Source organism: Hyla sarda (genome assembly GCF_029499605.1).
Source record: "Hyla sarda isolate aHylSar1 chromosome 1 unlocalized genomic scaffold, aHylSar1.hap1 SUPER_1_unloc_3, whole genome shotgun sequence".
NCBI lineage: Eukaryota > Metazoa > Chordata > Amphibia > Anura > Hylidae > Hyla > Hyla sarda.
Genome location: NW_026607589.1, coordinates 20,572 through 46,165, shown reverse-complemented (window position 1 = coordinate 46,165; position 25,594 = coordinate 20,572). Strand labels below are relative to the sequence as shown.

The window sequence follows — 25,594 nt, the reverse complement described above, 5'->3', positions numbered from 1 at the left end:
GTTTGGCTCTCAGGGATTCTACTTCATCGCAAAGTAGATCTTGGGCGTCTGCTAGTTTGTTATGGGCTGCCACACATTCTCCCATTTTCTTTTCGGTGTGATCAACCCTTTCTCCTAAGGCTTCTACATTTTTATTTATTTCTGCCATTGTGGATTTTGTATCTTTCTGGATCTGACGTCTTAGCAACAGCAGCATATTTTTTACTTCTGTGGCAGTGTCCGAAGATGCTGGCATGTTTTGTAATTGGTCGTCCGGTTCTGTATCTAAATGGATGTTTTCAGATAAGTTTTCTTGGGAGGAAAACTTTTGTTTTTGTTTTTCTGGACTCCCCGATGGGGAAGAGGTAATTGACGAATTTTCATTTTCTTGTAGTGGAGAGTATCTGTTTGACAGAGGAAGGTTTGTATCTTCAGGCTGTTCAATGTGAGTAACTCTTATCCTCTGTGATAGTGGTGTGTTGAGATATCTTGAAGGTTGGGATTTGTTGCCGTATCTGTTAGTGGAGTTTCTTTTTTTGTATGAAGTGGTTTGGAATACTCCGTCTTGTTCTATTTGTTCCATTTTTTTGGAAGCTTCAATTTTCTTTGCGTTTCTTGTATTTGACATATTTCTTGTTTAATTTAGCAGAGGAATGGTAGAAAAGACTTGATAGAATCAGAATAGGGAAGATTCCCGGTGTTATTTGTGTTTAATAAAGCAGTACGTTTTTGCTTAACTTTGAGATAGAATAAATGTTAAATTGTGGTGGTCACTTTCCAGGGGACTGCAGCTGTTTTCAGACTTGAAATGCTCACTGTTGGTATTAAGTCGAAGGTAAGTATTATTCCTAGTTCTCTGTCATACAATTGTAGAAGGTAGAATGTCCCGCAATATATTAAATTTTTTAAAGTAACACTGCTCTTTAGACACCAGTAGAGTGTGTTGACTTGTATAATTTACAGTGAGTTTAAGCGTGCTTGGAAATGACTTGAATAGATAGTAATCCTATATGCTTTTACAGGAGACTTATGCAGAAGCAGAAATGCATTAAATTGTCTGCAAGAGTTATTGGTTGTTCTGTGTAATGCAATTATGGAACAACCGCACGACAGGTGAGATTTCCACAGAACAGTATTCTCAGGTAGTTTGTCTTTTAGTTGGGTAAGGGTAGTGCTGGAATTGAGCTATTTGCGAATATCTTAAAAGTATGACAGTCTCTTGCAGAAATACTGTAATGTGCAGGGGATTCGTTATATATAGGCAGTAGTTATTATATCATGAATAACTGGAAATAGAGCAGACTCACGCTGCAGGGAGGAAGGGAGCTGCTGTATATATGCTTCTTAGATAAACAAATGGTGGCTGTAAAGGAGGTCTGAATGGAGCTGGTTAATGTCAGCTGTACTGTTATCTGTTCAGTGTAACCAGCTGTAGTGAGGTGGGAGATCACAGGAGGGTTCAGAGGTTAATGGAGGCACTTAGTGGAGTTGTTGTTATCTACTCTGCTGGCAGGCAGAACAGCTCCGTGTTGTGTGTGAGAGACACTGCCTCTGATCTCAGTAGACGGAGTGCTGTGTGGTGCTTCAGCACTATCTCACACGTGCCTGGAGCTCCCTAGGTAAAATGGCTCCCGCAGGAGAACACCACTGTGCAGCAAAGCACTCAACAGGTATAGTACAGGAGGAATATAGGTAAACTCACAGTTCTTAAGTTGGTCTCCTGTGTTTGCTGTGCTTCTTTTCCTCAGCTGCTCCCTTACTTTCTCCTCTGTCAATGTAGTGCTGGTGTCTCACAGCTCCTGTTCTTAGGAGCTATGCCTGAGCCCTCAGCCTGGGTCGGTCTGCAGTGCTTGCTTTTATTATTCAGTCAATGTAGCCCAAAGTTGGCAGGAAAGGTCCTGAGCTGATCCTGGGTCCCCAGAACAAATTTGGAGTGAATCCGAGTTAAAATGCCAGTTTTGTGACGCTTTTAGGAATTCTCAGTCACAGGAGCTCAGCTACATGCTTGCAGCAGGCTCCTTACCCAGGCCACGCCCCCTACAGCTCTACTGTGTACACATACAGCTCAGCTACATGCACATTACACATATACAGCTCTACTGTGTACACATACAGCTCAGCTACATTACACATATACAGCTCTACTGTGTACACATACAGCTCAGCTACATTACACATATACAGCTCTACTGTGTACACATACAGCTCAGCTACATGCACATTACACATATACAGCTCTACTGTGTACACATACAGCTCAGCTACATGTACATTACACATGTACAGCTCTACTGTGTACACATACAGCTCAGCTACATGCACATTACACATATACAGCTCAGCTACATGTATATTACACATATACAGCTCTACTGTGTACACATACAGCTCAGCTACATGTACATTACACATATACAGCTCTACTGTGTACACATACAGCTCAGCTACATGTACATTACACATATACAGCTCTACTGTGTACACATACAGCTCAGCTACATGCACATTACACATATACAGCTCTACTGTGTACACATAAAGCTCAGCTACATGCACATTACACATATACAGCTCAACTACATGTACATTACACATATACAGCTCTACTGTACACATACAGCTCAGCTACATGTATATTACACATATACAGCTCTACTGTGTACACATACAGCTCAGCTACATGTATATTACACATATATACAGCTCTACTGTGTACACATACAGCTCAGATACATGTACATTACACATATACAGCTCTACTGTGTACACATACAGCTCAGCTACATGTATATTACACATATACAGCTCTACTGTGTACACATACAGCTCAGCTACATGTACATTACATATATACAGCTCTACTGTGTACACATACAGCTCAACTACATGTACATTACACATATACAGCTCTACTGTGTACACATACAGCTCAGCTACATGCACATTACACATATACAGCTCTACTGTGTACACATACAGCTCATCTACATGTACATTACACATATACAGCTCTACTGTGTACACATACAGCTCAGCTACATGTACATTACACATATACAGCTCTACTGTGTACACATACAGCTCAGCTACATGCACATTACACATATACAGCTCTACTGTGTACACATACAGCTCAGCTACATGCACATTACACATATACAGCTCTACTGTGTACACATACAGCTCAGCTACATGTACATTACACATATACAGCTCTACTGTGTACACATACAGCTCAGCTACATGCACATTACACATATACAGCTCTACTGTGTACACATACAGCTCAGCTACATGTACATTACACATATACAGCTCTACTGTGTACACATACAGCTCAGCTACATGTACATTACACACATATACAGCTCTACTGTGTACACATACAGCTCAGCTACATGTACATTACACATATACAGCTCTACTGTGTACACATACAGCTCAGCTACATGTACATTACACATATACAGCTCTACTGTGTACACATACAGCTCAGCTACATGTACATTACACATATACAGCTCTACTGTGTACACATACAGCTCAGCTACATGTACATTACACATATACAGCTCTACTGTGTACACATACAGCTCAGCTACATGTACATTACACATATACAGCTCTACTGTGTACACATACAGCTCAGCTACATGTACACTACACATATACAGCTCTACTGTGTACACATACAGCTCAGCTACATGTACATTACACATATACAGCTCTACTGTGTACACATACAGCTCAGCTACATGTACATTACACATATACAGCTCTACTGTGTACACATACAGCTCAGCTACATGTACATTACACATATACAGCTCTACTGTGTACACATACAGCTCAGCTACATGTACATTACACATGTACAGCTCTACTGTGTACACATACAGCTCAGCTACATGTACATTACACATATACAGCTCTACTGTGTACACATACAGCTCAGCTACATGTACATTACACATATACAGCTCTACTGTGTACACATACAGCTCAGCTACATGTACATTACACATATACAGTTCTACTGTGTACACATACAGCTCAGCTACATGTACATTACACATATACAGCTCTACTGTGTACACATACAGCTCAGCTACATGTACATTACACATATACAGCTCTACTGTGTACACATACAGCTCAGCTACATGTACATTACACATATACAGCACTACTGTGTACACATACAGCTCAGCTACATGTACATTACACATATACAGCTCTACTGTGTACACATACAGCTCAGCTACATGTATATTCCACATATACAGCTATACTGTGTACACATACAGCTCAGCTACATGCACATTACACATATACAGCTCTACTGTGTACACATACAGCTCAGCTCCATGTACATTACACATATACAGCTCTACTGTGTACACATACAGCTCAGCTACATGCACATTACACATATACAGCTCTACTGTGTACACATACAGCTCAGCTACATGTATATTACACATATACAGCTCTACTGTGTACACATACAGCTCAGCTACATGTACATTACACATATACAGCTCTACTGTGTACACATACAGCTCAGCTACATGTACATTACACATATACAGCTCTACTGTGTACACATACAGCTCAGCTACATGTACATTACACATATACAGCACTACTGTGTACACATACAGCTCAGCTACATGTACATTACACATATACAGCTCTACTGTGTACACATACAGCTCAGCTACATGCACATTACACATATACAGCTCTACTGTGTACACATACAGCTCAGCTACATGTAAATTACATGTATACAGCTATACTGTGTACACATACAGCTCAGCTACATGTACATTACACATATGCAGCTCTACTGTGTACACATACAGCTCAGCTACATGTACAATACACATAAACAGCTCTACTGTGTACACATACAGCTCAGCTACATGTACATTACACATACAGCTCAGCTACATGTACATTACACATATACAGCTCTACTGTGTACACACACAGCTCAGCAACATGTACATTACACATATACAGCTCAACTGTGTACACATACAGCTCAGCTACATGTACATTACACATATACAGCTCTACTGTGTACACATACAGCTCAGCTACATTACACATAAAGCTCAGCTACATGCACATTACACATATACAGCTCTACTGTGTACACATACAGCTCAGCTACATGTACATTACACATATACAGCTCTACTATGTACACATACAGCTCATCTACATGTACATTACACATATACAGCTCTACTGTGTACACATACAGCTCAGCTACATGTACATTACACATATACAGCTCTACCGTGTACACATACAGCTCAGCTACATGTATATTACACATATACAGCTCTACTGTGTACACATACAGCTCAGCTACATGTACATTACACATATACAGCTCTACTGTGTACACATACAGCTCAGCTACATGCACATTACACACATACAGCTCTACTGTGTACACATACAGCTCAGCTACATGCACATTACACACAGCTCTGCTGTGTACACATACAGCTCAGCTACATGTACATTACACATATACAGCTCTACTGTGTACACATACAGCTCAACTACATGCACATTACACATATACAGCTCTACTGTGTACACATACAGCTCAGCTACATGCACATTACACATATACAGCTCTACTGTGTACACATACAGCTCAGCTACATGCACATTACACATATACAGCTCTACTGTGTACACATACAGCTCAGCTACATTACACATATACAGCTCTACTGTGTACACATACAGCTCAGCTACATTACACATATACAGCTCTACTGTGTACACATACAGCTCAGCTACATGCACATTACACATATACAGCTCTACTGTGTACACATACAGCTCAGCTACATGCACATTACACATATACAGCTCAGCTACATGTATATTACACATATACAGCTCTACTGTGTACACATACAGCTCAGCTATATGCACATTACACATATACAGCTCTACTGTGTACACATACAGCTCAGCTACATGCACATTACACATATACAGCTCAACTACATGTACATTACACATATACAGCTCTACTGTACACATACAGCTCAGCTACATGTATATTACACATATATACAGCTCTACTGTGTACACATACAGCTCAGATACATGTACATTACACATATACAGCTCTACTGTGTACACATACAGCTCAGCTACATGTACATTACACATATACAGCTCTACTGTGTACACATACAGCTCATCTACATGTACATTACACATATACAGCTCTACTGTACACATACAGCTCAGCTACATGTACATTACACATATACAGCTCTACTGTGTACACATACAGCTCAGCTACATGTACATTACACATATACAGCTCTACTGTGTACACATACAGCTCAGCTACATGTACATTACACATATACAGCTCTACTGTGTACACATACAGCTCAGCTACATGCACATTACACATATACAGCTCTACTGTGTACACATACAGCTCAGCTACATGCACATTACACATATACAGCTCTACTGTGTACACATACAGCTCAGCTACATGCACATTACACATATACAGCTCTACTGTGTACACATACAGCTCAGCTACATGTACATTACACATATACAGCTCTACTGTGTACACATACAGCTCAGCTACATGTACATTACACATATACAGCTCTACTGTGTACACATACAGCTCAGCTACATGTACATTACACATATACAGCTCTACTGTGTACACATACAGCTCAGCTACATGTACATTACACATATACAGCTCTACTGTGTACACATAAAGCTCAGCTACATGCACATTACACATATATACAGCTCTACTGTGTACACATACAGCTCAGCTACATGTACATTACACATATACAGCTCTACTGTGTACACATACAGCTCAGCTACATGCACATTACACATATACAGCTCTGCTGTGTACACATACAGCTCAGCTACATGTACATTACACATATACAGCTCTACTGTGTACACATACAGCTCAGCTACATGTACATTACACATATACAGCTCTACTGTGTACACATACAGCCCAGCTACATGTACATTACACATATACAGCTCTACTGTGTACACATACAGCTCAGCTACATGTACATTACACATATACAGCTCTACTGTGTACACATACAGCTCAGCTACATGCACATTACACATATACAGCTCTACTGTGTACACATACAGCTCAGCTACATGCACATTACACATATACAGCTCTACAGTGTACACATACAGCTCAGCTACATGTACATTACACATATACAGCTCTACAGTGTACACATACAGCTCAGCTACATGTACATTACACATATACAGCTCTACTGTGTACACATACAGCTCAGCTACATGTACATTACACATATACAGCTCTACTGTGTACACATACAGCTCAGCTACATGTACATTACACATATACAGCTCTACTGTGTACACATACAGCTCAGCTACATGTACATTACACATATACAGCACTACTGTGTACACATACAGCTCAGCTACATGCACATTACACATATACAGCTCTACTGTGTACACATACAGCTCAGCTACATGTACATTACACATATACAGCTCTACTGTGTACACATACAGCTCAGCTACATGTACATTACACACATACAGCTCTACTGTGTACACATACAGCTCAGCTACATGTACATTACACATATACAGCTCTACTGTGTACACATACAGCTCAGCTACATGTACAATACACACATACAGCTCTATTGTGTACACATACAGCTCAGCTACATGTACATTACACATACAGCTCTACTGTGTACACATACAGCACAGCTACATGCACATTACACATATACAGCTCTACTGTGTACACATACAGCTCAGCTACATGTACATTACAGATATACAGCTCTACTGTGTACACATACAGCTCAGCTACATGTACATTACACATATACAGCTCTACTGTGTACACATACAGCTCAGCTACATGTACATTACACACATACAGCTCTACTGTGTACACATACAGCTCAGCTACATGCACATTACACACATACAGCTCTACTGTGTACACATACAGCTCAGCTACATGCACATTACACACAGCTCTGCTGTGTACACATACAGCTCAGCTACATATATATTACACATATACAGCTCAGCTACATGTACATTACACATATACAGCTCTACTGTGTACACATACAGCTCAACTACATGCACATTACACATATACAGCTCTACTGTGTACACATACAGCTCAGCTACATGCACATTACACATATACAGCTCTACTGTGTACACATACAGCTCAGCTACATGCACATTACACATATACAGCTCAGCTACATGTATATTACACATACAGCTCTACTGTGTACACATACAGCTCAGCTATATGCACATTACACATATACAGCTCTACTGTGTACACATACAGCTCAGCTACATTACACATATACAGCTCTACTGTGTACACATACAGCTCAGCTACATTACACATATACAGCTCTACTGTGTACACATACAGCTCAGCTACATGCACATTACACATATACAGCTCTACTGTGTACACATACAGCTCAGCTACATGCACATTACACATATACAGCTCTACTGTGTACACATACAGCTCAGCTACATGTACATTACACATATACAGCTCTACTGTGTACACATACAGCTCAGCTACATGTACACTACACATATACAGCTCTACTGTGTACACATACAGCTCAGCTACATGTACATTACACATATACAGCTCTACTGTGTACACATACAGCTCAGCTACATGTACATTACACATATACAGCTCCACTGTGTACACATACAGCTCAGCTACATGTACATTACACATATACAGCTCTACTGTGTACACATACAGCTCAGCTACATGTACATTACACATATACAGCTCTACTGTGTACACATACAGCTCAGCTACATGTACATTACACATATACAGCTCTACTATACACATACAGCTCAGCTACATGTACATTACACATATACAGCTCTACTGTGTACACATACAGCTCAGCTACATGTACATTACACATATACAGCTCTACTGTGTACACATACAGCTCAGCTACATGTACATTACACATATACAGCTCTACTGTGTACACATACAGCTCAGCTACATGTACATTACACATATACAGCACTACTGTGTACACATACAGCTCAGCTACATGCACATTACACATATACAGCACTACTGTGTACACATACAGCTCAGCTACATGCACATTACACATATACAGCTCTACTGTGTACACATACAGCTCAGCTACATGTACATTACACATATACAGCTCTACTGTGTACACATACAGCTCAGCTACATGTACATTACACATATACAGCTCTACTGTGTACACATACAGCTCAGCTACATGTACATTACACATATACAGCTCTACTGTGTACACATACAGCTCAGCTACATGCACATTACACATATACAGCTCTACTGTGTACACATACAGCTCAGCTACATGTACATGTACATTACACATATACAGCTCTACTGTGTACACATACAGCTCAGCTACATGTACATGTACATTACACATATACAGCTCTACTGTGTACACATACAGCTCAGCTACATGTACATTACACATATACAGCTCTACTGTGTACACATACAGCTCAGCTACATGTACATTACACATATACAGCTCTACTGTGTACACATACAGCTCAGCTACATGTACATTACACATATACAGCTCTACTGTGTACACATACAGCTCAGCTACATGCACATTACACATATACAGCTCTACTGTGTACACATACAGCTCAGCTACATGTACATTACACATATACATCTCTATTGTGTACACATACAGCTCAGCTACATGTACATTACACATATACAGCTCTACTGTGTACACATACAGCTCAGCTACATGTACATTACACATATACAGCTCTACTGTGTACACATACAGCTCAGCTACATTACACATATACAGCTCTACTGTGTACACATACAGCTCAGCTACATGCACATTACACATATACAGCTCTACTGTGTACACATACAGCTCAGCTACATGTACATTACACATATACAGCTCTACTGTGTACACATACAGCTCAGCTACATTACACATATACAGCTCTACTGTGTACACATACAGCTCAGCTACATGCACATTACACATATACAGCTCTACTGTGTACACATACAGCTCAGCTACATGTACATTACACATATACAGCTCTACTGTGTACACATACAGCTCAGCTACATGCACATTACACATATACAGCTCTACTGTGTACACATACAGCTCAGCTACATGTACATTACACATATACAGCTCTACTGTGTACACATACAGCTCAGCTACATGTACATTACACATATACAGCTCTACTGTGTACACATACAGCTCAGCTACATGCACATTACACACAGCTCTACTGTGTACACATACAGCTCAGCTACATGCACATTACACATATACAGCTCTACTGTGTACACATACAGCTCAGCTACATGTACATTACACATATGCAGCTCTACTGTGTACACATACAGCTCAGCTACATGTACAATACACATAAACAGCTCTACTGTGTACACAAACAGCTCAGATACATGTACATTACACATATACAGCTCTACTGTGTACACATACAGCTCAGCTACATGTACATTACACATACAGCTCAGCTACATGTACATTACACATATACAGCTCTACTGTGTACACATACAGCTCAGCAACATGTACATTACACATATACAGCTCAACTGTGTACACATACAGCTCAGCTACATGTACATTACACATATACAGCTCTACTGTGTACACATACAGCTCAGCTACATTACACATACAGCTCAGCTACATGCACATTACACATATACAGCTCTACTGTGTACACATACAGCTCAGCTACATGTACATTACACATATACAGCTCTACTATGTACACATACAGCTCATCTACATGTACATTACACATATACAGCTCTACTGTGTACACATACAGCTCAGCTACATGTACATTACACATATACAGCTCTACCGTGTACACATACAGCTCAGCTACATGTATATTACACATATACAGCTCTACTGTGTACACATACAGCTCAGCTACATGTACATTACACATATACAGCTCTACTGTGTACACATACAGCTCAGCTACATGCACATTACACACATACAGCTCTACTGTGTACACATACAGCTCAGCTACATGCACATTACACACAGCTCTGCTGTGTACACATACAGCTCAGCTACATGTACATTACACATATACAGCTCTACTGTGTACACATACAGCTCAACTACATGCACATTACACATATACAGCTCTACTGTGTACACATACAGCTCAGCTACATGCACATTACACATATACAGCTCTACTGTGTACACATACAGCTCAGCTACATGCACATTACACATATACAGCTCTACTGTGTACACATACAGCTCAGCTACATTACACATATACAGCTCTACTGTGTACACATACAGCTCAGCTACATTACACATATACAGCTCTACTGTGTACACATACAGCTCAGCTACATGCACATTACACATATACAGCTCTACTGTGTACACATACAGCTCAGCTACATGCACATTACACATATACAGCTCAGCTACATGTATATTACACATATACAGCTCTACTGTGTACACATACAGCTCAGCTATATGCACATTACACATATACAGCTCTACTGTGTACACATACAGCTCAGCTACATGCACATTACACATATACAGCTCTACTGTGTACACATAAAGCTCAGCTACATGCACATTACACATATACAGCTCAACTACATGTACATTACACATATACAGCTCTACTGTACACATACAGCTCAGCTACATGTATATTACACATATATACAGCTCTACTGTGTACACATACAGCTCAGATACATGTACATTACACATATACAGCTCTACTGTGTACACATACAGCTCAGCTACATGTACATTACACATATACAGCTCTACTGTGTACACATACAGCTCATCTACATGTACATTACACATATACAGCTCTACTGTACACATACAGCTCAGCTACATGTACATTACACATATACAGCTCTACTGTGTACACATACAGCTCAGCTACATGTACATTACACATATACAGCTCTACTGTGTACACATACAGCTCAGCTACATGCACATTACACATATACAGCTCTACTGTGTACACATACAGCTCAGCTACATGTACATTACACATATACAGCTCTACTGTGTACACATACAGCTCAGCTACATGTACATTACACATATACAGCTCTACTGTGTACACATACAGCTCAGCTACATGTACATTACACATATACAGCTCTACTGTGTACACATACAGCTCAGCTACATGTACATTACACATATACAGCTCTACAGTGTACACATACAGCTCAGCTACATGTACATTACACATATACAGCTCTACAGTGTACACATACAGCTCAGCTACATGTACATTACACATATACAGCTCTGTGTACACATACAGCTCAGCTACATGTACATTACACATATACAGCTCTACTGTGTACACATACAGCTCAGCTACATGTACATTACACATATACAGCTCTACTGTGTACACATACAGCTCAGCTACATTACACATACAGCTCAGCTACATGCACATTACACATATACAGCTCTACTGTGTACACATACAGCTCAGCTACATGTACATTACACATATACAGCTCTACTATGTACACATACAGCTCATCTACATGTACATTACACATATACAGCTCTACTGTGTACACATACAGCTCAGCTACATGTACATTACACATATACAGCTCTACCGTGTACACATACAGCTCAGCTACATGTATATTACACATATACAGCTCTACTGTGTACACATACAGCTCAGCTACATGTACATTACACATATACAGCTCTACTGTGTACACATACAGCTCAGCTACATGCACATTACACACATACAGCTCTACTGTGTACACATACAGCTCAGCTACATGCACATTACACACAGCTCTGCTGTGTACACATACAGCTCAGCTACATGTACATTACACATATACAGCTCTACTGTGTACACATACAGCTCAACTACATGCACATTACACATATACAGCTCTACTGTGTACACATACAGCTCAGCTACATGCACATTACACATACACAGCTCTACTGTGTACACATACAGCTCAGCTACATGCACATTACACATATACAGCTCTACTGTGTACACATACAGCTCAGCTACATTACACATATACAGCTCTACTGTGTACACATACAGCTCAGCTACATTACACATATACAGCTCTACTGTGTACACATACAGCTCAGCTACATGCACATTACACATATACAGCTCTACTGTGTACACATACAGCTCAGCTACATGCACATTACACATATACAGCTCAGCTACATGTATATTACACATATACAGCTCTACTGTGTACACATACAGCTCAGCTATATGCACATTACACATATACAGCTCTACTGTGTACACATACAGCTCAGCTACATGCACATTACACATATACAGCTCTACTGTGTACACATAAAGCTCAGCTACATGCACATTACACATATACAGCTCAACTACATGTACATTACACATATACAGCTCTACTGTACACATACAGCTCAGCTACATGTATATTACACATATATACAGCTCTACTGTGTACACATACAGCTCAGATACATGTACATTACACATATACAGCTCTACTGTGTACACATACAGCTCAGCTACATGTACATTACACATATACAGCTCTACTGTGTACACATACAGCTCATCTACATGTACATTACACATATACAGCTCTACTGTACACATACAGCTCAGCTACATGTACATTACACATATACAGCTCTACTGTGTACACATACAGCTCAGCTACATGTACATTACACATATACAGCTCTACTGTGTACACATACAGCTCAGCTACATGTACATTACACATATACAGCTCTACTGTGTACACATACAGCTCAGCTACATGCACATTACACATATACAGCTCTACTGTGTACACATACAGCTCAGCTACATGCACATTACACATATACAGCTCTACTGTGTACACATACAGCTCAGCTACATGCACATTACACATATACAGCTCTACTGTGTACACATACAGCTCAGCTACATGTACATTACACATATACAGCTCTACTGTGTACACATACAGCTCAGCTACATGTACATTACACATATACAGCTCTACTGTGTACACATACAGCTCAGCTACATGTACATTACACATATACAGCTCTACTGTGTACACATACAGCTCAGCTACATGTACATTACACATATACAGCTCTACTGTGTACACATAAAGCTCAGCTACATGCACATTACACATATATACAGCTCTACTGTGTACACATACAGCCCAGCTACATGTACATTACACATATACAGCTCTACTGTGTACACATACAGCTCAGCTACATGTACATTACACATATACAGCTCTACTGTGTACACATACAGCTCAGCTACATGCACATTACACATATACAGCTCTACTGTGTACACATACAGCTCAGCTACATGCACATTACACATATACAGCTCTACAGTGTACACATACAGCTCAGCTACATGTACATTACACATATACAGCTCTACAGTGTACACATACAGCTCAGCTACATGTACATTACACATATACAGCTCTGTGTACACATACAGCTCAGCTACATGTACATTACACATATACAGCTCTACTGTGTACACATACAGCTCAGCTACATGTACATTACACATATACAGCTCTACTGTGTACACATACAGCTCAGCTACATGTACATTACACATATACAGCTCTACTGTGTACACATACAGCTCAGCTACATGCACATTACACACATACAGCTCTACTGTGTACACATACAGCTCAGCTACATGTACATTACACATATACAGCTCTACTGTGTACACATACAGCTCAGCTACATGTACATTACACATATACAGCTCTACTGTGTACACATACAGCTCAGCTACATGTACATTACACATATACAGCTCTATTGTGTACACATACAGCTCAGCTACATGTACATTACACATATACAGCTCTACTGTGTACACATACAGCTCAGCTACATGCACATTACACACAGCTCTGCTGTGTACACATACAGCTCAGCTACATATATATTACACATATACAGCTCAGCTACATGTACATTACACATATACAGCTCTACTGTGTACACATACAGCTCAACTACATGCACATTACACATATACAGCTCTACTGTGTACACATACAGCTCAGCTACATGCACATTACACATATACAGCTCTACTGTGTACACATACAGCTCAGCTACATGCACATTACACATATACAGCTCAGCTACATGTATATTACACATACAGCTCTACTGTGTACACATACAGCTCAGCTATATGCACATTACACATATACAGCTCTACTGTGTACACATACAGCTCAGCTACATTACACATATACAGCTCTACTGTGTACACATACAGCTCAGCTACATTACACATATACAGCTCTACTGTGTACACATACAGCTCAGCTACATGCACATTACACATATACAGCTCTACTGTGTACACATACAGCTCAGCTACATGCACATTACACATATACAGCTCTACTGTGTACACATACAGCTCAGCTACATGTACATTACACATATACAGCTCTACTGTGTACACATACAGCTCAGCTACATGTACACTACACATATACAGCTCTACTGTGTACACATACAGCTCAGCTACATGTACACTACACATATACAGCTCTACTGTGTACACATACAGCTCAGCTACATGTACATTACACATATACAGCTCTACTGTGTACACATACAGCTCAGCTACATGTACATTACACATATACAGCTCCACTGTGTACACATACAGCTCAGCTACATGTACATTACACATATACAGCTCTACTGTGTACACATACAGCTCAGCTACATGTACATTACACATATACAGCTCTACTGTGTACACATACAGCTCAGCTACATGTACATTACACATATACAGCTCTACTATACACATACAGCTCAGCTACATGTACATTACACATATACAGCTCTACTGTGTACACATACAGCTCAGCTACATGTACATTACACATATACAGCTCTACTGTGTACACATACAGCTCAGCTACATGTACATTACACATATACAGCTCTACTGTGTACACATACAGCTCAGCTACATGTACATTACACATATACAGCTCTACTGTGTACACATACAGCTCAGCTACATGTACATTACACATATACAGCACTACTGTGTACACATACAGCTCAGCTACATGCACATTACACATATACAGCACTACTGTGTACACATACAGCTCAGCTACATGCACATTACACATATACAGCTCTACTGTGTACACATACAGCTCAGCTACATGTACATTACACATATACAGCTCTACTGTGTACACATACAGCTCAGCTACATGTACATGTACATTACACATATACAGCTCTACTGTGTACACATACAGCTCAGCTACATGTACATGTACATTACACATATACAGCTCTACTGTGTACACATACAGCTCAGCTACATGTACATTACACATATACAGCTCTACTGTGTACACATACAGCTCAGCTACATGTACATTACACATATACAGCTCTACTGTGTACACATACAGCTCAGCTACATGTACATTACACATATACAGCTCTACTGTGTACACATACAGCTCAGCTACATTACACATATACAGCTCTACTGTGTACACATACAGCTCAGCTACATTACACATATACAGCTCTACTGTGTACACATACAGCTCAGCTACATGCACATTACACATATACAGCTCTACTGTGTACACATACAGCTCAGCTACATGTACATTACACATATACAGCTCTACTGTGTACACATACAGCTCAGCTACATTACACATATACAGCTCTACTGTGTACACATACAGCTCAGCTACATGCACATTACACATATACAGCTCTACTGTGTACACATACAGCTCAGCTACATGTACATTACACATATACAGCTCTACTGTGTACACATACAGCTCAGCTACATGCACATTACACATATACAGCTCTACTGTGTACACATACAGCTCAGCTACATGTACATTACACATATACAGCTCTACTGTGTACACATACAGCTCAGCTACATGTACATTACACATATACAGCTCTACTGTGTACACATACAGCTCAGCTACATACACATATACAGCTCTACTGTGTACACATACAGCTCAGCTACATGTACATTACACATATACAGCTCTACTGTGTACACATACAGCTCAGCTACATGTACATTACACATATACAGCTCTACTGTGTACACATACAGCTCAGCTACATGCACATTACACACAGCTCTGCTGCAGACATATATAACACACACATACACAGCTCTGCACCACGCACATCACACACACACAGCTCTGCTGCATACACATAACTTCAGCTCATCCAGCAGCGATCACAACCAGCACAGCAGAGTCCTGCATACACTGAGCAGATGAGCCTAGAGCAGCAGCCCCTGATCATGTGACTCCTCCTCCTCCATGTGACTGATCACATGACGGTGACATCATCGCAGGTCCTGTAAGCACACGGCTCCTGTACAGTCTGCAGGTGGAGGTATATACGGTTGTGGTGACATCAGGAGCGCTGGGGGAGGGGACATTACTATTAACCCCTTCAGGTCCACAAGGTCTTATGACTTAAGGAGGAAGATCACAAGATCCAGAACTTTCTGTGTATTTGTCTCTTTCTTTCTCTGTTGTTGTTTCTATTAGCAGCCGCCATTTCTCATCGTCTCCTCTTCTTCCCTTCAGGTTTCTCCAATCCAGGATCCTCTGCTGATATCTTCTATATAAGAGAATTCTCCTGGATGACCCATCAACCATGGAGAGAGACAGGAACAAGATGGCCGACAGGATCATAAACCTCACCCTACAGATACTCTTCCGACTTACTGGAGAGGTGAGGGATTCTGGGAGTGATGTCACATGACCTCATTCTTATCTATGTAATAACAGATGGATATGACTGGAGAGGTGAGGGATTCTGGGAGTGATGTCACATGACCTCATTCTTATCTATGTAATAACAGATGGATATGACCGGAGAGGTGAGGGATTCTGGGAGTGATGTCACATGACCTCATTCTTATCTATGTAATAACAGATGGATATGACTGGAGAGGTGAGGGATTTTGGGAGTGATGTCACATGACCTCATTCTTATCTATGTAATAACAGATGGATATGACTGGAGAGGTGAGGGATTCTGGGAGTGATGTCACATGACCTCATTATTATCTATGTAATAACAGATGGATATGACTGGAGAGGTGAGGGATTCTGGGAGTGATGTCACATGACCTCATTCTTATCTATGTAATAACAGATGGATATGACTGGAGAGTTGAAGGATTCTGGGAGTGATGTCACATGACCTCATTCTTATCTATGTAATAACAGATGGATATGACTGGAGAGGTGAGGGATTCTGGGAGTGATGTCACATGACCTCATTCTTATCTATGTAATAACAGATGGATATGACCGGAGAGGTGAGGGATTCTGGGAGTGATGTCACATGACCTCATTCTTATCTATGTAATAACAGATGGATATGACTGGAGAGGTGAGGGATTCTGGGAGTGATGTCACATGACCTCATTATTATCTATGTAATAACAGATGGATATGACTGGAGAGGTGAGGGATTCTGGGAGTGATGTCACATGACCTCATTCTTATCTATGTAATAACAGATGGATATGACCGGAGAGGTGAGGGATTCTGGGAGTGATATCACATGACCTCATTCTTATCTATGTAATAACAGATGGATATGACCAGAAAGGTGAGGGATTCTGGGAGTGATGTCACATGACCTCATTCTTATCTATGTAATAACAGATGGATATGACTGGAGAGGTGAGGGATTCTGGGAGTGATGTCACATGACCTCATTCTTATCTATGGAATAACAGATGGATATGACTGGAGAGGTGAGGGATTCTGGGAGTGATGTCACATGACCTCATTCTTATCTATGTAATAACAGATGATATGACTGGAGAGGTGAGGGATTCTGGGAGTGATGTCACATGACCTCATTCTTATCTATGTAATAACAGATGGATATGACTGAAGAGGTGAGGGATTCTGGGAGTGATGTCACATGACCTCATTCTTATCTATGTAATAACAGATGGATATGACTGAAGAGGTGAGGGATTCTGGGAGTGATGTCACATGACCTCATTCTTATCTATGTAATAACAGATGGATATGACTGGAGAGGTGAGGGATTCTGGGAGTGATGTTCACATGACCTCATTCTTATCTATGTAATAACAGATGGATATGACTGGAGAGGTGAGGGATTCTGGGAATGTATGTAGTGATATTAATGTGTCTCTCCATTCACAGGATTACACAGTAGTGAAGAAGTCCTCTAGTGGGCGCTGTCGGGCCCCTGTGTATGAAGAATGGGGAAGAACCCTGAGCCCAATCCCGGGGGCCCCACCTCACTCCCTGATACATGAGGAAATGGATGAACAGAAGATCCGAGAACTCATCAACAAGATGATGGAGCTGCTGACTGGAGAGGTGACCCTGCTGGGACATTATACAGTAATGGAGGGGTCTGGTGATGACTGGAGGGGTGACACTGCTGGGACATTATACAGTAATGGGGGGGTCTGGTGATGACTGGAGAGGTGACACTGCTGGGACATTATACAGTAATGGAGGGGTCTGGTGATGACTGGAGAGGTGACACTGCTGGGACATTATACAGTAATGGAGGGGTCTGGTGATGACTGGAGAGGTGACACTGCTGGGACATTATACAGTAATGGAGGGGTCTGGTGATGACTGGAGAGGTGACACTGCTGGGACATTATACAGTAATGGAGGGGTCTGGTGATGACTGGAGAGGTGACACTGCTGGGACATTATAAGGTAATGGAGGGGTCTGGTGATGACTAGAGAGGTGACACTGCTGGGACATTATATAGTAATGGAGGGGTCTGGTGATGACTGGAGAGGTGACACTGCTGGGACATTATACAATAATGGAGGGGTCTGGTGATGACTGGAGAGGTGACCCTGCTGGGACATTATATAGTAATGGAGGTGTCTGGTGATGACTGGAGAGGTGACCCTGCTGGGACATTATACAGTAATGGAGGGGTCTGGTGATGACTGGAGAGGTGACACTGCTGGGACATTATACAGTAATGGAGGTGTCTGGTGATGACTGGAGAGGTGACACTGCTGGGACATTATACAGTAATGGAGGGGTCTGGTGATGACTGGAGAGGTGACACTGCTGGGACATTATACAGTAATGGAGGGGTTTGGTGATGACTGGAGAGGTGACACTGCTGGGACATTATACAGTAATGGAGGGGTCTGGTGATGACTGGAGAGGTGAGACTGCTGGGACATTATACAGTAATGGAGGGGTCTGGTGATGACTGAAGAGGTGACACTGCTGGGACATTATACAGTAATGGAGGGGTCTGGTGATGACTGGAGAGGTAACATTGCTGGGATATTATACAGTAATGGAGGAGTCTGGTGATGACTGGAGAGGTGACACTGCTGGGAATGCTGGGACATTTTACAGCATACAATATTTCTTCCACATCTAATGAATCAGGGTGAAGATCCGAACAATATTATTGCTCCAGAGACAGATGTGAGCGGTGGTGAGCAGTATAAAGAAGACATTCCTACAGGGAAAGATCTGAAATATATTAATGCTTTAAACATAATAGTAAAAGAAGAAGAAGAAGAGACAGATGTGAGCAGTAATGAGCAGTATAAGGAGGACATTTATACAGGGAAAGATCTGATCTATATTAATGCTACAGACACAAAGGAAGAAGAAGAGACAGATGTGAGCGGTGATGAGCAGTATAAGGAGGACATTCCTACAGGGAAAGATCTGATCTATATTAATGCTACAGACACAAAGGAAGAAGAAGAGACAGATGTGAGCGGTGATGAGCAGTATAAGGAGGACATTCCTACGGGGAAAGATCTTATCTATAGTAATGCTACAGACAAAAAGGAAGAAGAGACAGATGTGAGCAGTGATGAGCAGTATGTGGAGGACATTCTTACAGGTAACCACCAAGGTGAGTAGTAACCACTAAATGTAGAGAACAGTCACAGATTCTGCTCAGTCACCGACTTTAATAATTGTCTATGAAATTTTTTAAAGGGGCACTTCGATAGAATTTTTTTTTTTTTAAATCAACTGGTTCTAGAACATTATTCAGAATTGTAAATTACTTTTATTTAAAAATCTTAATCCTTCTAGTACTTATCAGGTGTTGTATCCTGCAGAGAAAGTTGTGTAGTTCTTTCAGTCTGACCACAGTGCTCCCTGCTGATACTTCTGTCCGTATCAGGAACTGTCCAGTGCAGGAGAGGTTCGCTATAGGGAGTGTCTCCTACTCTGGACAGTTCCTGACATGGACAGAGGTGTCAGCAGAGAGCAGTGTGGTCAGACTGAAAACAACTACACAACTTCCTGTGAAGCATACAGCAGCTGATAAGTTCTGGAAGAATTAAGATTTTTAAATAAAAGTAATTTAGAAACCTTTTGAACTTTTGGGGACCAGGTGATATAAAATAAATTGTGTTCCACCGGAGTACCCCTTTAAGCCCTGTGTCCTGTCAGTCTTTTCTGCTGTATATTCCTTTATTCAGTCAGAATATAAACTATAAATGATGAGAATGTGAGACGGTTGAGAATATAATAAAGGTGATTTGTTCTGATCATCTCCATCTGGTTTTGTGGTTCCTGACATTACACAAGGGCCATGAATCCGGATGATGCAGACAATCCACCAGCACCAAACATTTTCACTATAATGGATCTGCAGGATCAGAGGATTGAGCAATTGGCACTTGTAATGCAGACGCTTTAGAATCGTACGTCTCCCCTAGAGCCTCCTGTGCCTCAACCGGCAGCCACCTACGCTCCTGCTCCGGCAACTATTTCTGCTGCCATAGAAGCCATTGCCTCCTGTGGGTTTACTGGATCTGCCCCGCTTCCCCAGCATTATGGGGGCGATCCTAATGAATGTAGAGGCTCCCTGAACCAAGTGGGCATTTATCTGGAAATGGTCCTGCAGTCCTGTCCTAAGGATAGAAGTAAGGTAGGATTCCTGATCTCCCTCCTTACTGATAACGCTCTATTCCGGGTGAATCCTCTTTGGAGACTGATAAACGTATTATCTACGACTACAGAGAGTTTGTTGTGTCCTTTAAACAGATATTTTCAGTTGAGTTCTTTATTCTAAAATCTTATATAGAAGGGAAGATAATAAGGGTCCCTCTAATGCCCTAACAGATAATGCACACCCTTGGTGTAAAATTAAATGATATCCACAAATAGAGTACACCAATTAGGTAAATGAATAAAACATAACTTTTACTTATAAATCAAAACATAAAATAAATCAAATATAAGGTTACCGTAATATCACCATCAATGTGGGGGAATGGGGAAAAGGGTACAGGTGAATACCTAGTCTTGGCTACCTACAATGGGCCCTTCCTAATATAGTGTGGATAGGGTAAGGGAATTAAAAGCAGATGGTGGCAGAACTCCAACGCGTTTCATCCTGTAATGTGCAGGACTCATCAGGGAGTAGACATAAATTGGTAATACTATCAATATTCAAGATCTGGTACCAATGAACAGTAACACATATAGGATAGAAAGCAAGTTAGGTCAGTCAGGCACTGTCGTATGCAGTCAGTAATGCGGTCAGGTGGTAAGGAATAGTGACAAGGAGGATGTAACATAAAGCATTAAACAATAGACACTGTAACACCAATGCAAGATCAGAATTATTAAATAATATAAAATGAAATCCCAGGGGATCCAAATTTAAACCAAGATGTACTGCACCCCTATCAGATAGGTACTGGATGATTGTTGTAATAGTAATAAAAGGTGTAACAGCGCAATAAAGATGGTCTCTATAGTCAGCAGAGGATATCGCCGGTGATCCCTCAAGGTGGAGGACGCCACCTGGAGGGATCACCGGCGATATCCTCTGCTGTCTCATCTACCCCACTTGGGTTATAGGTGATTTCACCTACCTGCACTGTGGTTTTTGGCTGTTACCTCCTTGAAGTACCCACTTTAGCCACTAGCAGTCTTTTTGCATTATTGTGCATTTGGGTTTATACCTGTACCTTAATCATCCGGTACAACCAGGTCCGTGACTGGTCCGTGAATCTAGTGACTATAGAGACCGTCTTTATTGCGCTCTTACACCTTTTATTACTATTACAACAAACATCCAGTACCTATCTGATAGGGGCGCTGTACATCTTGGTTTAAATTTGGATCCCCTGGGATTTCATTTTATATTATTTAATAATTCTGATCTTGCATTGGTGTTACAGTGTCTATTGTTTAATGCTTTATGTTACATCCTCCTTGTCACTATTCCTTACCACCTGACCGCATTACTGACTGCATCCGACAGTGCCTGACTGACCTAACTTGCTTTCTATCCTACATGTGTTACTGTTCATTGGTACCAGATCTTGAATATTGATAGTATTACCAATTTATGTCTACTCTATGTGTACTCTATTTGTGGATATGAGTTCTGTATTCTAGCAGCAGAAGTGTGCTGGGATAAGGAAGCGCTGGTGGACATGTTCTCTCGTGGACTCTCCGATATTATAAAAGATGAGATTGTGGCAAGAGATCTCAAGGAGATATTGTCTTCCACCATCCTAATTGACACTCCCATGTCTCCCTCACCTCCCATGCCTCCCCTCACCTCCCATGCCTCCCTCACCTCCCATGTCTCCCTCACCTCTCATGTCTCCCTCACCTCCCATGTCTCCCTCACCTCTCATGTCTCCCTCACCTCCCATGTCTCCCTCACCTCTCATGCCTCCCTCATCTCCCATGCCTCCTGTTTCCAAAACATCTGAAGGGATCGAACCAATGCATCTCAGGACCACCCCGCTTCCCGCAGTGCAGTCGAATGACTAAACCCCCCTCCCCAATAATAATTTTATTTTAAGCTTTTTAATATTGTTATGAAAAGCAGTAAAGCATAAAGAAAACTATGCAAATTAGATATCGATGTGATTGCATTGACCTGTAAAATAATTTTACCACACACTTAATGACAACAGTCATAACAACGAAAGATCGGTCCCGCAAAAAATAAAAAGCTCTCAAACAGCTCTTAGGAGAGGAGAAAAAATTAAAACGCAAAAGCTTAAATTATCTGGGTTGTTAAGGGGTTAATACTCAAAAATAAAATCAGTTTTTTTCTTGGCAGATTCTTGTACCAGGAGATCAGAGGAGAATCTTATATCTTCAGATTATAAAGCAGATGATTATATCACACAAGATACATATGAAGAACATTCCATTATCCCAGATACACCCTCAGCCCTTCACAGCCAAGATCTGTCATCTCATCCTTATATACAGGTCCTGTCTTCTCAGTCATCACAGGATGTTCAGCAAAATAAAGGTCACAGAAGGGGTGTTGGACATCAAGGAGCTCATACAGGAAATAAACCATATTCATGCTCAGAATGTGGGAAATGTTTTACTTTTGAATCACTTCTTGTTATACATCAAAGAACTCATACAGGGGAGAAGCCATTTTCATGTAGAGAATGTGGGAAATGTTTTATTAAGAAATCACATCTTGTTCAACATCAAAGAACTCACACAGGGGAGAAGCCATTTTTATGCTCAGAATGTGGGAAATGTTTTACTTGGAAATCAACTCTTCTTCAGCATCAAAGAACTCACACTGGAGAGAAGCTGCTTTCATGCACAGAATGTGGGAAATGTTTTACTTTTAAATCACTTCTTGTTAATCATCAAAGAACTCATACAGGGGAGAAGCCATTTTCATGTTCAGAATGTGGAAAATGTTTTACTGACAAATCAAGCCTTGTTAAACATCAAAAAACTCACACGGGGGAGAAGCCATTTTCATGTTCAGAATGTGGAAAATGTTTTACTGAGAAATCAAGTCTTGTTAAACATCAAAGAACTCACACAGGGGAGAAGCCATTTTCATGTGCAGAATGTGGGAAATGTTTTACTCAGCAATCAAGTCTTGTTAAACATAAAAGAACTCACACAGGAGAGAAGCCAATTCAGAGCAATAAATGATGCAGATAACACATCTATATATTAACCATGTACATAGGATATCTGACATTTATACATATATCATATACTGCATCTCCAAACTTGTTACCAATTGTTAATAAAAGTTTTCTTTCTTATATTATTTATTATTCTTATATCCATCTACGCACACTGGACTTATAATAAATGTAATATTGTCCCTGACGTTGTATATAGGGAATGTAACGCGTCAGTGTTGTCCCCGCCCCCTTCTCATTATGATTATAGAGACTTTAATTCAAGGCATCAGACAGGATCCGCGCGTCTCCCTTGAAGATCGTCTCTTCTGAACATAAGACGCTGCAGATACTTTTATTTATCAC

General features: G+C 40.7%; 1 protein-coding gene across 1 annotated transcript in view; it reads left to right on the top strand.

The window, feature by feature from the left end:
- The window catches only part of LOC130298166 (zinc finger protein 420-like), a 129,266-nt gene extending 103,941 nt beyond the window's left edge, over positions 1 to 25,325 (top strand). The window contains exon 8 of the mRNA XM_056551079.1: positions 24,619 to 25,325. Within this exon, the coding sequence (XP_056407054.1) occupies positions 24,619 to 25,253 (635 nt within the window). The 3' untranslated portion in view covers positions 25,254 to 25,325. The remainder of the gene's footprint in view (positions 1 to 24,618) is intronic.
- Positions 25,326 to 25,594: the final 269 nt, after the last annotated feature.